The sequence below is a fragment of the Aquila chrysaetos genome, chromosome 21 (assembly GCF_900496995.4).
Source record: "Aquila chrysaetos chrysaetos chromosome 21, bAquChr1.4, whole genome shotgun sequence".
Taxonomy (NCBI): domain Eukaryota; kingdom Metazoa; phylum Chordata; class Aves; order Accipitriformes; family Accipitridae; genus Aquila; species Aquila chrysaetos.
Window position 1 is genome coordinate 10,764,103 of NC_044024.1, and position 12,906 is coordinate 10,777,008.

Here is a 12,906-nt window from a genome sequence, read left to right on the forward strand (position 1 = left end):
CAAACTTGCTAGCTTGGTACTAGCAGCAATCCAGCTGTGGCAGAGTATAATATAGGCTATAAAGCCTGTGCAAGAGCAGTAAATACCTCACTGTTAGCCTGCCTTCCATTCTGTGCTGCTTTACTTAAACCGCCACCAGAATTTGAGTGAGTTTAACTGCAGTGTAGACATGTCATTTGTACTGGCTGCGTTTTCCTTCCAGAGTCTTTGCTAATGCTATTTTCTGCTTTGTTTACACAGCAGTTTTATAGTACCATTTGTCTGTGTTACCATCATTATCGGCATATTGATATGTACACAGCAGCAATGCTTCAGCATTGAAAGCAGTGGTATTCTGAAAAATGGCTGCTTATTTTGGTCACTGACCAACCGCAATGGAAGACATCTATTTCCCAGTAATCATTTATTATATTCAGGCATGCAGGCCAGGTAAATTAATTTGAGTATCCTCTTAAAAAATCCTAAATGAAAATTGGAGTAACACTATTATTCATTAAGACACAGTTAAGATCGTGAGCCGCATTGCTTACCTATGGATATGGTCCAAACTGCAGCAATTTTCATAATAGCCTTGGTGCGGGAATTGAAGCGGCTGTGCTCAATGGGATTGCGTATTGCTACATACCGATCAAGAGAGATGGCACAGAGATGCATAATAGATGCAGTTGAAAAGAGCACATCTAGGGAAATCCATATAGGGCACAACTGTTTAGGCAAAGGCCAAGCATAATCTGAAACATAGAGAGAAAAGAAATGAAAGGAAAAAAGAAAAGGAAATAATTTGGGAAGCTAGGCCATCATTTCTGAGAAAACGTTGGGATATGTTAACTCTACGATACCAGTAAGGAGCACGTGCATGTGGAGTGGACAAAGAAACCTTTCGTGGGACCTCTCTCGAGGCAGTCCCTGGCTCCGGACACTCCATAAACCCGTAGCCAGTTCCCACACATCTGTTTTCCATGACCAGTAGCTAAAAGCAAAGGAACATTAAGTTCGCAGTGCCTCCGAGTGACCGTTCTAGCTCTGTTCCTCCCTCTTAACCTTTCCCCCATATCTTTACAAAATCAAATATTACATTCATTTGTAATTGCCTCATCACATTCTTTTCATGGATTGCATAGCACTATGTGGCATTAACTTCACTCAGATGCTTTCTAAAGCTCTCTTGATATGTACTTCTCAGTTTGTCTGCTGAGCAGAAAGGTAGCAGACAGTTTTTCTACACAGTCTAACAACTAGCTAAATGACACTACTTCACCTTAAATATTCTCCCCAGGCAGTGTGCCTTAATAACAGAGGAATACTTGCCTCCTTACAGAGCAGCTGGGATTGAATGGCTGAAATTTGAAAACTGTTTTGAAGGTAGACAGAGCTGAGTATTACTCTTTACAGAAACAAGTATGCCAGCAAACTGAACAGACTAGATAGCTACATCTGACAGCAGCTGGCACGCAGCTAATTTGGATGCCTGCATTTATTAATCAGTTTACTCAGTGCTGAAGTACAGCTTGAGGATAAAAGTGACCCAGAAAGATCCTCAAGGGGCACTGGTATTCAAATTAAAGTTCAGAGAAAATTGATTTGTGAATAATACTCCTATGTTAATGCCCAGAATGGATTGCGTGAGATCAGTAACGTGTCCTGCCAAGCTCTGGGCTTCTAACACACTTATCAAAATAAATCAACAGTATCGATAGAAGCTGAAAACATGAGAGACTTCATAATAGTTGAATAATGAGATATTCTTGTGTCTTCATTCAGAACATGGATATCTAAAGCAATCTTGAAGTTTAACCCAACGATCAGAAACATCACTCTGCAGAATCAATGTTATATTAAGAACGATGCAGCTCCATCCTACTGATCTCGAATGGAAAGGGAGAAACGTTAGCCTCAGAAAGCATATTTTGAAACAAATTACCCAGCCAAGAGAGACCCAGGATACCTTACATGCAGAAACCCGAGATGAACTGAACCAGAGCAAATTATTACGAATTGTCCCAGCGAAGCCCAGGAACCCTTCACAAGAGCACAGCAGAACAAGATGGACACATTAGCTCATTCTACCAATGGTAAACCCACAGAAGAAGTGCCAAGTAACCCATGAAACCCACACACAAGACCTCAGCTCTGGGGAGATAAATCATTTATTTCAGCAAGTTTGCACCACCTCTACTAGATGGACTGCAATTGGACTGAAATCCAAAGCAGCAAGTATTTAAGAGGTCCTTATCAAAGGGAACTAAGTTGTCAAGACTTAACCACGGCCAGCAACTAAGCCCCACACAGCCGCTCGCTCACTCCCCAGCCCTGGTGGGATGGGGAAGAGAATCAGAAGAGTAAAAGTGAGAAAACTTGTCGGTTGAGATAAAGACAGTTTACTAGGTAAAGCAAAAGCTGCACAGACAAGCAAAGCAAAACAAGGAATTCATTCACCACTTCCCATCAGCAGGCAGGTGTTCAGCCATCTCCAGGAAAGCAGGGCTCCATCACACATAGTGGTTACTTGGGAAGACAAACACCATCACTCTGAACGTCCCCCCTTTCCTTCTTCTTCCCCGAGCTTTATATGCTGAGCATGACATCATACGGTCTGGATTATCCCTTTGGTCAGTTGGGGTCAGCTGTCCCAGCTGTGTGCCCTCCCAGGTTCTTGTGCTCCCCCAGCCTCCTCACTGGTGGGGTGGGGTGAGAAGCAGAAAAGACCTTCACTCTGTGAAAGCACTGCTCAGCAGTAACGAAAACATCCCTGTGTCATCAACACTGTTTTCAGCACAAATCCAAAACATAGCCCCATACCAGCTACTATGAAGAAAATTAACGCTATCCCAGCCAAAACCAGCACATAAGTAAAGCCCTTTGTGGCTGGAGCATCTTTACTTTAAAAGGCGCCTCTGCTGTGGAAATGAATTGAACTCAGTTAAATTATGACTCAGCCCCTTTATGAAGCTACAGTCAAATTCTGCACCTCCTGCTCTTGTTCACACTTTGCAATAGCTTAGGACATCATTGCTATCAACCTGCAATTGAGCTCAGAGCTTTAGCTCTGATTTGCTGGGTCTTCAATGATGCCTCAGTGAATGCTCCAGGGAAGAACAAGTCTGATCTCCTTCAAGTGGTAGCCGCGCTCCCTGTACAGCCCCAGGCTTTTGCTGCCAGTCCAAGCTAAAACACATTCAGTCACGCTTTATCCCTTGCTACTTCTGCCTCTGAGTTGCTAGAGCCAGCTTTCTCATACAGGTTGAAATGAGCTATGAGCACAAGACCAGAGAAAAGCACCGGGGAGCATGCCCTGATGGATGAGGCGGTCCCTGTGAATATGCATGGAGCAATTATGACTGTGCAGCAGTCTCTGCACAGGGGGATGGTGATGGTGATGGCTGCTCCCCCCATCAGGCAGACGGCCAGGAAATCTCTGGTGTCTCCAGGAAGGAACGCCAGGTCTCCAGGGTCCCTGTGCGTGGGAGCATCTCCAATCTGATCTATGGTGCTGCAGTGGGTACAAACTGATTCTTGACATTTGCTAGACCTGGAAAAGGTTTCTACAGCAACCACCTTTTCAGCATTATTGAATGATGAATAGCTTCTCTTACTTCTTCCTTCAAGCTACCCGAACACTTCCCATGACTGATTCTCCCTGGAACAACTTCTGCTATTGATGTGAACTAGGCAACGGCATTATGACCAAAAAATTAGCAGAAGCAAAGACGACAGTAAATGTTCATACCCATAGTGTGAGGTTAGTAGGTGCTGCCTGCTGTCAGCCCTGGTGCCGCAGGAACCACAGCCACCAACAGATCAAAGTAATGTTGCCCAGAATTTCTGCCCGGGCAAACTGTCAGGATTTCTTTGAAGATAAAGGTGATATAAGAGCCCTCCTAATGGCTAATCCTTTTAGTCTTTACTGTCCCAAGGCACTCCGTTATGCTTCTACGTGAAAAGGCAGTTATATGAAGAGACATTTTACTTTCTCAGGAAGTCTCCTAAAATGATCCGCAATAATAAAATGTCACTCTGGAAATTTGTAGAATGGCAGCTTGTAATGCATGACTATACCTTGATAGGAAGGGCATAATATATATCCTATCTTGAAATGCAATTACTTTTAAGTAAGCATGGTGTGTGCATTTGAAAAACACCTACACAGCCTACAAAGCCAGTAATTTGTAAAAAAGAAAAAAGTTTATTCTAATTCTGTTTCAAATAAATGTACAAAACATAGGAAATGTGCCCTGTGACTGTGCCAAGATGCAAACAAGGATTAAAAATCAATTCTGTTAACAATGTTATACCTTTAAAACAATCTTATCCTCAGAAATACTCTATCTGCAGAAGGTAACATTTCTCTAATTTGTTCTATTTTCTCTCATTTCATACACAAAGAGTAGCAATTACTGTATATTTAGAAGTGCAGATGACTGAGTGAAATAAATTCTTGGACCCTAGCGCTTCTAAGCTTTAGTAATTGCATTTCCAATGGAAAGCATGCATCTCAGTCCAAATTTGGCTCCAGAAAGAATGAAACAGTACTAAACACCTGGGTAAGGAAAAACCAAATTCTTTGTAAGAAACTCTGACTTTTGTACCTTGAATTATTATGTGCCCTTAAAATCAGCCATATATTTAATGCACTGGCTGGTAGACCACACAGGAGAGTGCTGAAGGGATTAGATTAATCCAGCAGGTCAGAAAAAAAGGCAGTATTTCTTTACCCAGTGTGTAATCAAACTGCAGATTTTTTTTGCGTTCAGGCATTCTGTGGATGCCAGAAGTTTACACTGAACAAATTAATAGAGAAAAGTGTATAGAATACTATTGCAACATATTACTTTTAGATCAGAGTTAGCTTCTGGCTCTGATCAGGATAAAACCTCTGTGTATGAAATCCTGGAAGGAAACTTCTGCAGAATGCCTGTGTATATCGCTTCAGCCTCTAACACTGAATAGCATCCCATGGAACCTGAGATGCTGTCATTCTTCATGGGAAACATTGGGTCAAACACTCATATTTAAGCAGGTGTCATGGTCCATAGGTGGGATTTCATCTCCTGCACTGGGATGAAAAAGCAAACTACAGTTCCAGCGTGTCACTGAACAGCTGAGATGGGCACAAACTGTTGGCAGCAAAATACAGAAACTCAAAAACATTTTGGCAAAGTCACAGACCATCTCTGTGTGTAGCTAATTTTCTGTCAGATGAGAGTTCCCTTAAATTTTTTGTGCTTTCCATCAAGAAAGATGGCAATAATGAAATTTAATCACTTTTGTCAGAGGTTTTATGCATATGGATAAAAAGTGTTGTATAACACTGTTATTATGGTCATTGTGCTGTTTTGCATGTCTCACTGCATGAGAGTCAAAATTACCAGCCACTGCAGCAGGAGGTGACTGAATAATCCAAAACACAGCAAATGGAAACAAAATTAATTACGTTGAACGGTAAAACAGAATTAGTCCAGACTGTAGGAGAATGGCTGAACTGAAAAAAATAAACCTGCGGCTGAAAAGAAACTATGAGACTGCAGAATAGATGGTGGCTGATGCAAACCCCCTTCCCTCTCCCCAAAGCCTCGAACAAAATCTCATGAGCTTTACCTAGCTTTTCATGCTAAGCTGGAGCAGACAGGAGTTGTGTGTACACATACAAACACACTCCACGCTACAAATGAACTGGCTCACTATATTTACATTTTAAAAAATGTCTATTGCTTGTATATATTTAATACTTCTATAGCACAATCTGCCTCAGGATACCTCCTGGGAATATGCAGTGTAACACTCGGGACAAATCTGGAATAAGAGTGACAAAATACCTGCTTACACCACAACAAGGTGAAGAGTTATGTAAAATTCATCCCTGTAGCTTCAGAAATTTTTCATGGCAAATTCACAGTAAGCTGCAGCAATCATTTATTTTCCAACCATGAACAGGAATTTGGAAAGGGCTTCAGAACACATTTGTTGTGTTTAGCCAGTGCTTTATAACTATCAGGATGCATAAAAGAGTAAGAACCGCCCTTCAAAGTCACACAGGAAGAATAAGGGTATATTTTGTCTTTTAGGCTCATGACGACTTTTTACATATATATATATACACACACACATACATGCACACACACATATATAATGTGTATACATATATATGCATATATATAAAAAAAACCCCCAGAGATAAGAGGTGCAGAATAAGAAATAGAGATGCTTATCTGTTCAAATACAGTCTTTTTTAACATTGTTCATTGGCTTGGCCAAAAACTAAAATACATTTAATATTTCTCCATTGAGGGTTCTGATAGTTACTGCATTTATGTTTTGCTTTAACTACTAGTAGGTCTTGAACAAATTGGACTAAAAATGGCAGGAAATCATTATGTTTGAATGAACCTTAATCCCAGTACAAAGCATAAACTCCCAGCAGTTAACATGGGAACACAGCACGTGCCTGGAGCACCTCTTGATCATCCTCTAGCTGCCACGGACCTGTTCCCGGCCATACACTGATCTACTGCTCTGTGTAGTGCTCTGACTCTCGGAAAGGTCAACGACAAAAATCCAGGAGATGTCTCGCCTAATTCCCTGAGAAATGAGGGTTCGGCCTTTCAAAATGAGAAGAAGAGTGCAATACTCAACAACAGCGTTTGCTCAGGTTTCCCTGAGCATGCAGGTGATGGGAAACAGCAACCCAGAAGACGTACCCAAAAGCTGTCACTTTCTGAAGATTTTGCCGCTTTTGAGGATTCTTTCACACGTTCCAGAGAAATCTACTGTTGTGGGCTGTGGAAAAAAGCCTACCCTTGCCCACTGCTAGAAGTCTTTTAACCCCCATTGCGCCATTAACATACTGCAACTGAAGCATTTTATACTAACCAGACTTTCCAGTATTCACTTTAAAGTTTCATAGCTGCCAGAGGCTTTACAAAAATAGAAAGCAATTACATACAGTTTTAACATTACTGCATTGCATTATTCCCAAGGGAATGAAAGAATTTAAATGATTCTTTTCCCTTGCTCTTATCTAGGAAGTACAGTATTTCTTAGCCTGAAATACCACATCAGTAAATGTAAAGTTATGTTCTCTCTTTTTTTGCCAATTTATTTCTTTCAGATTTACACAGACAAATGACTCTGAGACATCCATATCACCCTGAGAGTCACACAGCCGAGAATGTTAAAAATCTCCATCATGCCCGAGAAGTACAGAACGTCTTGCTTGGTCCTCCGTGGTCCTCAGTGATTACCAGCACATCCACAGAAGGGATCACACGCGTGCAGCCAAGCTTCCTGGCTAGAGGAACTGCTGGTCTCAAGGGCAGCACTGCCAATGCTTCCGATTTTATCATCAATAGAGTGGAATTTAATGTTTTTCTGACATATTGAACTCCTGGGTGCTGGGTTACATGAGAAATTGAGTTTACCTTTAAGTTTCTAGCCTGCACTCTTCTAGAGGAAAAAAAGGCTGTCCTAAAGCTGTCTGGATCCCTTAAATAGTGCATATCCTAGCACAGGGACATAATCTACACACAAAGAATGAAGATGCCTTTTAGGAAAAGGACTGTATTCTTGAATGCTGCAAGTCAAAAAAGGCTTGAGGGTCCCAAGAGATGCTCAGCAGAGGATGGGCTCTCAGGTCATATGATGGCTAAGAGGGTGAAAGAGACCACCAAGTATGAAAAGGATGGTGACACTCTGTCCAGACACAGTGTTCGTGAGACCACTGCTGGCACCCTGCACTTGACTCCAACCTCTGCACCTAGAAGATGCTATTTTGCCATAGCGCAACACCACACAAACGATTTCCTTGAGTCTGTGCCACCGATTACATCCAAACCAGGCCGTGCCACCATTCTTGAGCTTCAGTTTTCCTCTGAGCTATTCATTTTTTACCACATGGAGCCATCAGCATGGCACAAGTGGCCCTGGGGCAGGGAGCAGTAGGCAATGGGCACAGAACAGTGTGGTCTCCTTTGGAAACCCCCCACCATCGAGGGAAACCCCGGCGGAGCTGGAAATGCCTCCAAAGGTCTTTTGGTTCTTGCCTCACAAGTCACAGTGATTAATTGATGTGACTGTGTATTATTGCAAATTAAACAATTGCACCCATTATGCCGTTTTGAGAATTTTAAATAACTGTGTTAGATTTTGCTTTCTATCTAGTATGGCAATGACTTACAGTCTTGACAGGACTTGTAAGAAAGAAGCAAATTTAAAGCCAGAATGGATGTAATTATCTCATCTAGGGAAAGGTTGCTCTAATATCATTTAAGTAATATTTTAAATGCAAGGAGCCAGCTTTATCACATACTATACTTAAAACAACCCTGCTAATAAAATGGGATGTTTGCTAAGAAGAAAACATAGAGAATGCTGTTGCTATCCCAAAGGCAGCTTCTCTTCTCTTAGGGAAATATCAAATTATTCTGGTGAGGTCTGTCATTCTATGAATCCATGTGTTACATTCATTTTTTCATTTATTGGCAGAGACTAAAACTATAGTTGAAGGAAACTGCAGCTGAGAGGAAAAATTTCTAGGGTCAATAATGTTCTTTGCTCACAGTTTAAGCACCTGTAGCTGCATCTGGAATTTTTACATTGAGTGATACAGACAGTTAACGGGGCAATGGTACAATTAATTTAATTGTATCACCAACTTTGGGTTCCCTACAGCGTTTTAACTCCAACAGAGATACGACAATTCTGAGATATAAGTTCTTCATAATACTTTATCTAAAGGAAACCAGAGTCTAATAAAATATTCACACCAGTAAACATTCTTTTTACTGATGTTCTGTATGTCAGCACAACAGCAGGACAGTGGCCTCTCCTTTAATTTCTTTCATACAGGTTATGGGTCAGCCTTCATCCATTATTTAAACAACTAATAAAACACAGTTGAACGAACACCACACTGGAAAATAAGCCCACAAGCAAACACAGACCCCAAATGTATACCTTCTAAATGTAAAAATATAAATATTTTCCAAAAAACCTGTTTCATAACCAAGTGCATAAACATGTGACCATAACAGGTGGTTTTCCCTAGTTTTGATGAAATTGAAAAAGATCCATTAGCACGAGAAATAGCTGCCAAAACATACAGGTCATTTGAGAAAACTAAAATTCAGAACTGAAAATGATGTGGCCTTATTCAGGTAACAGCTGGCGGCTGAGCAGTTCCTTAGTTGGAACAAAGAAGGCATCTGCTCGAATGCAGAGTTTCTAATATCAAATAAAGTTTAGACCATGGCTTGACCCTAGGACTGGCTCTGGGGCCAGGACACAAAACCATACAGAGAGGATTTTTTTAGATCTTTCTTTTTAGGTTTGATTTCAACATAACTCAGTGGCAATTCAGACGTCCGTGCCATCCTGACAGCTGTCTGGGAGCCTACCTGGGATTAATCCTCCTTCTCAGCTCGGGCTCCCTCCTGGCAATGCATCTGAACAAACTGGCCTCCAAATCCTGATAAAATGTCCAACTTCAGAAAGACACATAATAAGGATTTCCTTCATTTGATGTAAAGGGTTCTGTATTCAGAGAGCACAGGTCTGTCATCTTTAACTAGCCAATGCTTTTACTAAATATTTCAGGAAGACAGCCAATTTAATAAGAATTGACATACTTACTCTATACCAACTTCTGCAAATCACCAGCATTAACTTTGAGCACACAGATGCAGATGTTTTCAGGAATTTTGTTAGTCTGGTATACCTTGCATGGCCAGCCAGTATTTTTTTTCCCCCTACGTGGGGGAAAGTAAAGAATTGCATCTTGGGATAAAAAGCGTAATGTGAGGCCAAAGCAAGATCTGCAGTTTGAACAGCAGCAGTGATTTTGCCTCCCATTTCCTCGCAGGCTGCTGGATGTGACCAGGATAAAACCATCGTTTCAGCCCTCGTTCAGCGCAGCGCTACGCTTGCACCAGTCTAATGCCAATGGGAAGTGCAACCCATGCTCAAGTGCTTTGATGAGTTTAGGGATATCAAAGTAGTTCAATGAGTCAGCTTTCCTTCTTACTGTACAGTGCACCTTCCTCAACAGCAGGAAAGCTATTAGAGACAGTGGGTTAATTGTCTGGCTGAACTTCATGCCAGTGTGAGTCACAGTTTGCTTCTCTGATGAGGTTAAAAGCCAGTATAAGCAGTAGGTGAGACTGATAATGGCAAGAAATCACTTCAAGCAAGGGAAATAAGCTGTATTTTGGTCATGCTCACAAATGTTTATTTCCATTTCTGCTATTTCTTACAGCAGAGGACTTGCAAAACACATTCCCTGTTTAGCTTCCTCCAAGCCAATGGCCATCTCTGATTCTTTGTGACTGTACAGGTAGAAATGCCAGCATGAGAGTGCTCCACAGAAGCCCCTGTAAAAAGCAATTATTTGAGGGTTGCTAAGAAGCCTCAAAAATCTACTCCATATCCTTGAGTGCCATCTACTGTCCTGTCACTGAATACCTTAGATGCAAACCTCCCGCTTGCAAAGCATTTCTGCCACCATGCTCAGGCTGCTTCTGACCAAGAACAGATACATCTTTCGTTATAGGAGAAGCGTCAGGCTGGAGTTTGTCACATTGGAAACTTTCACTGTAGGAGCCTGAAAGGTGATAGCAGTAACAGCACCTTCAGTGGCTTTCTCAAGGAAATAATTTGCTAATGAACACTAATACATATGCAGTAATCCCAAGGAAGTCTGCGAACATGTGAGCAAGCACCACCATTTTCTAGGAGTTTAATGGCCACCATGCAGCAACTCAGCATAGCAATCCATGCGTGTGCAACCCACCCCAATTAAAAGGCAATGCAACAAAGAATCACTGTCCGTCCATGAAACAGGAGTGGAACAGAATTCTTCCAGTATGCAACCAAGGTTCAAATATTTAATTAAATAATTCTAATAACAATCTAGAAAATGCATGTATTGCTAATCAATTCTATACTCTATAGGAATAACCTGCTGAACCATGCGAATGTGCAAACAACCCTCGGATTGCACCCAGAAATATACAGTTATCCACCAGGATTCTTGTAGTGGTACAACCCAGACTTACACTTTGGGGGAAATTTTGCTGATAACTTTCTTTTAACTGAGGAGTAGGATGTAGAAATGAGATGAAGCAAACAAGTGCAGCTAAACTAGTCCAAGTTACTTAAATACTTGAGCTCTTCTCAAATCTTGCACAACACTTGAAAATCACATTTCAGTAGCCTTTGTATTCCTCTACAGTGTTTCGAAGTCTGGAGTCCCCTTCCCTCCACAGTCAACCTTAATTACCCAGCTGTCCTTCCCCACTTCTTCACCCTGTTATCCCACAATACTTAGATGTTTCCCCATATTTCCAGGCCATAGGAACCCCAGAGGCTCCTTTCACAGGCCTGGAAAATAATTTTCCACAGCAGGACTAGGTCCGGAAGCTTCATTGGCAGGTAAGCTGGACAGCGCGGTGCCTGTTGGAAAGCCCGTTTCTCTGTCAGTGGCATAGGAGGCTTTCCTAGACAGCCCAGACACCTGCAGGACATGGACATGCAAGTGGAGAGCCCCTGGTGTGATCTGCTCCACTTGTACCACTGCAAGAAAATATGAACTTTAAGGGCTCATGTTTAATCAAACCTGCCCGTGGGGAAGCATGCACAGAATTACAGTCTGGGGATGTCTCTACATTAAGCCTCGGAGGGAAGAAGGCTTGTGGACTTCACCTCGGCATGTTGCAGTATTTCTTCCTTTCTCATCTGCAGAGGTCTGCAGGCTCATTCTGTCATCAGCCCAGGAGCAGCCAGTGCTATGGCCGAGAGATTCATCTCCTGGCCCTGCTGTAGGATTTGATTTATTCAGCCTAGCTGGGAACCAACCTCCCATCTGGGTATGACACTCAGAGAAGACTGGCTCATCCCAAGCCCCCTTGCCACGAACAGGGCAGGTCACCCTGTCACCAGCATCCGAGCACCCAAAGCAACCCTGGGAAAGCAGGAGTCTGGGAGAGTTGCATTCAGCCGAAGCTGCACTGTCCCTCTTGAGAAGCATGGGGCTTCTGTGCCCCCGCTCAGCCCACACCCAGCCAGCAGAGCTGATACACCCCCAACCGGCCTAATGCAGCGTGATTTTAAATCAGCCTTTTACTCCAAGCAACCAATTTGTTATTCGGTGTGACAGCCCAGCTTGTAAAACCATGTAATATGATGTTAAGGATTTGCATTATTGTAAGCATTTTGTATACAACTTGTTACTAATTAAAACTGCTCACGACTAACAGAGTCTACTAAAAAGACTTGAAGTTGGAATAAGATTTAATCTTAGATTATGGTCCTTTCATACTGCAGCACTTACAGCCTATAAGATGCCAGATTGTCGTCAAACTGCTGCATGAGGACACGTAAGAGTCAACTCAGCACAGCTTTCTTTACAGATCCAAAGATTTAGAAATGCCTCAGACTATGCCAACACGTGTACCTTCATCCTCACATCCTGGAATTCAGGTGACATCCCTCAGCCAAAAAGAAAACAAACAAGCAGCAACATCAATCCTGCCTGACTTTAAGTCCCTCTCTGACAAACGATGCAGGTACGCAGTTTCGAATCCTGAGAAGGTCTGTGTTGAAAACGGCAATTCAGGATGAGTTGATCCCGTTTCCCATAACAATGTTTCGGCATGTGGAACGTATTCCAGACGGGTAACATCAGAGGCAAAGTGAAACTTAACATATGACCACCATCTGGGTACAGTTGTACTCCTTTATTTTTGAGTTTTGCAGAAATTATAGGCCTATTGTAAGTTCCATTAACATGAAGTAGAAGTTTAATTTAATATGGATAAATGAAGTGTGGGCGTACTGATATATTAGAAAGATTACTATTACCCAGAAAATTATAGTGGTCTCATGAGGTGGAAAAGGAAACTGAAGAAATTATATTTA

At 42.0% G+C, this 12,906-nt stretch overlaps 1 protein-coding gene across 9 annotated transcripts in view; it reads right to left on the minus strand.

The window, feature by feature from the left end:
- The window catches only part of LOC115333616 (5-hydroxytryptamine receptor 2A-like), a 103,740-nt gene that overhangs the window by 20,378 nt on the left and 70,456 nt on the right, over positions 1-12,906 (minus strand). For 7 of the 9 annotated variants that reach the window (XR_005931013.1, XR_005931012.1, XR_005931011.1 and 4 more), the window contains one exon: positions 531-731. The exons of the other annotated variants lie outside the window; for them this stretch is intronic. Coding sequence is in view for 1 of the 7 variants with exons in the window: in XM_029996799.2 (XP_029852659.1) it covers positions 531-731 (201 nt within the window). In the remaining 6 variants the exon portion in view is untranslated. The remainder of the gene's footprint in view (positions 1-530; positions 732-12,906) is intronic. 9 annotated transcript variants of the gene reach the window in all.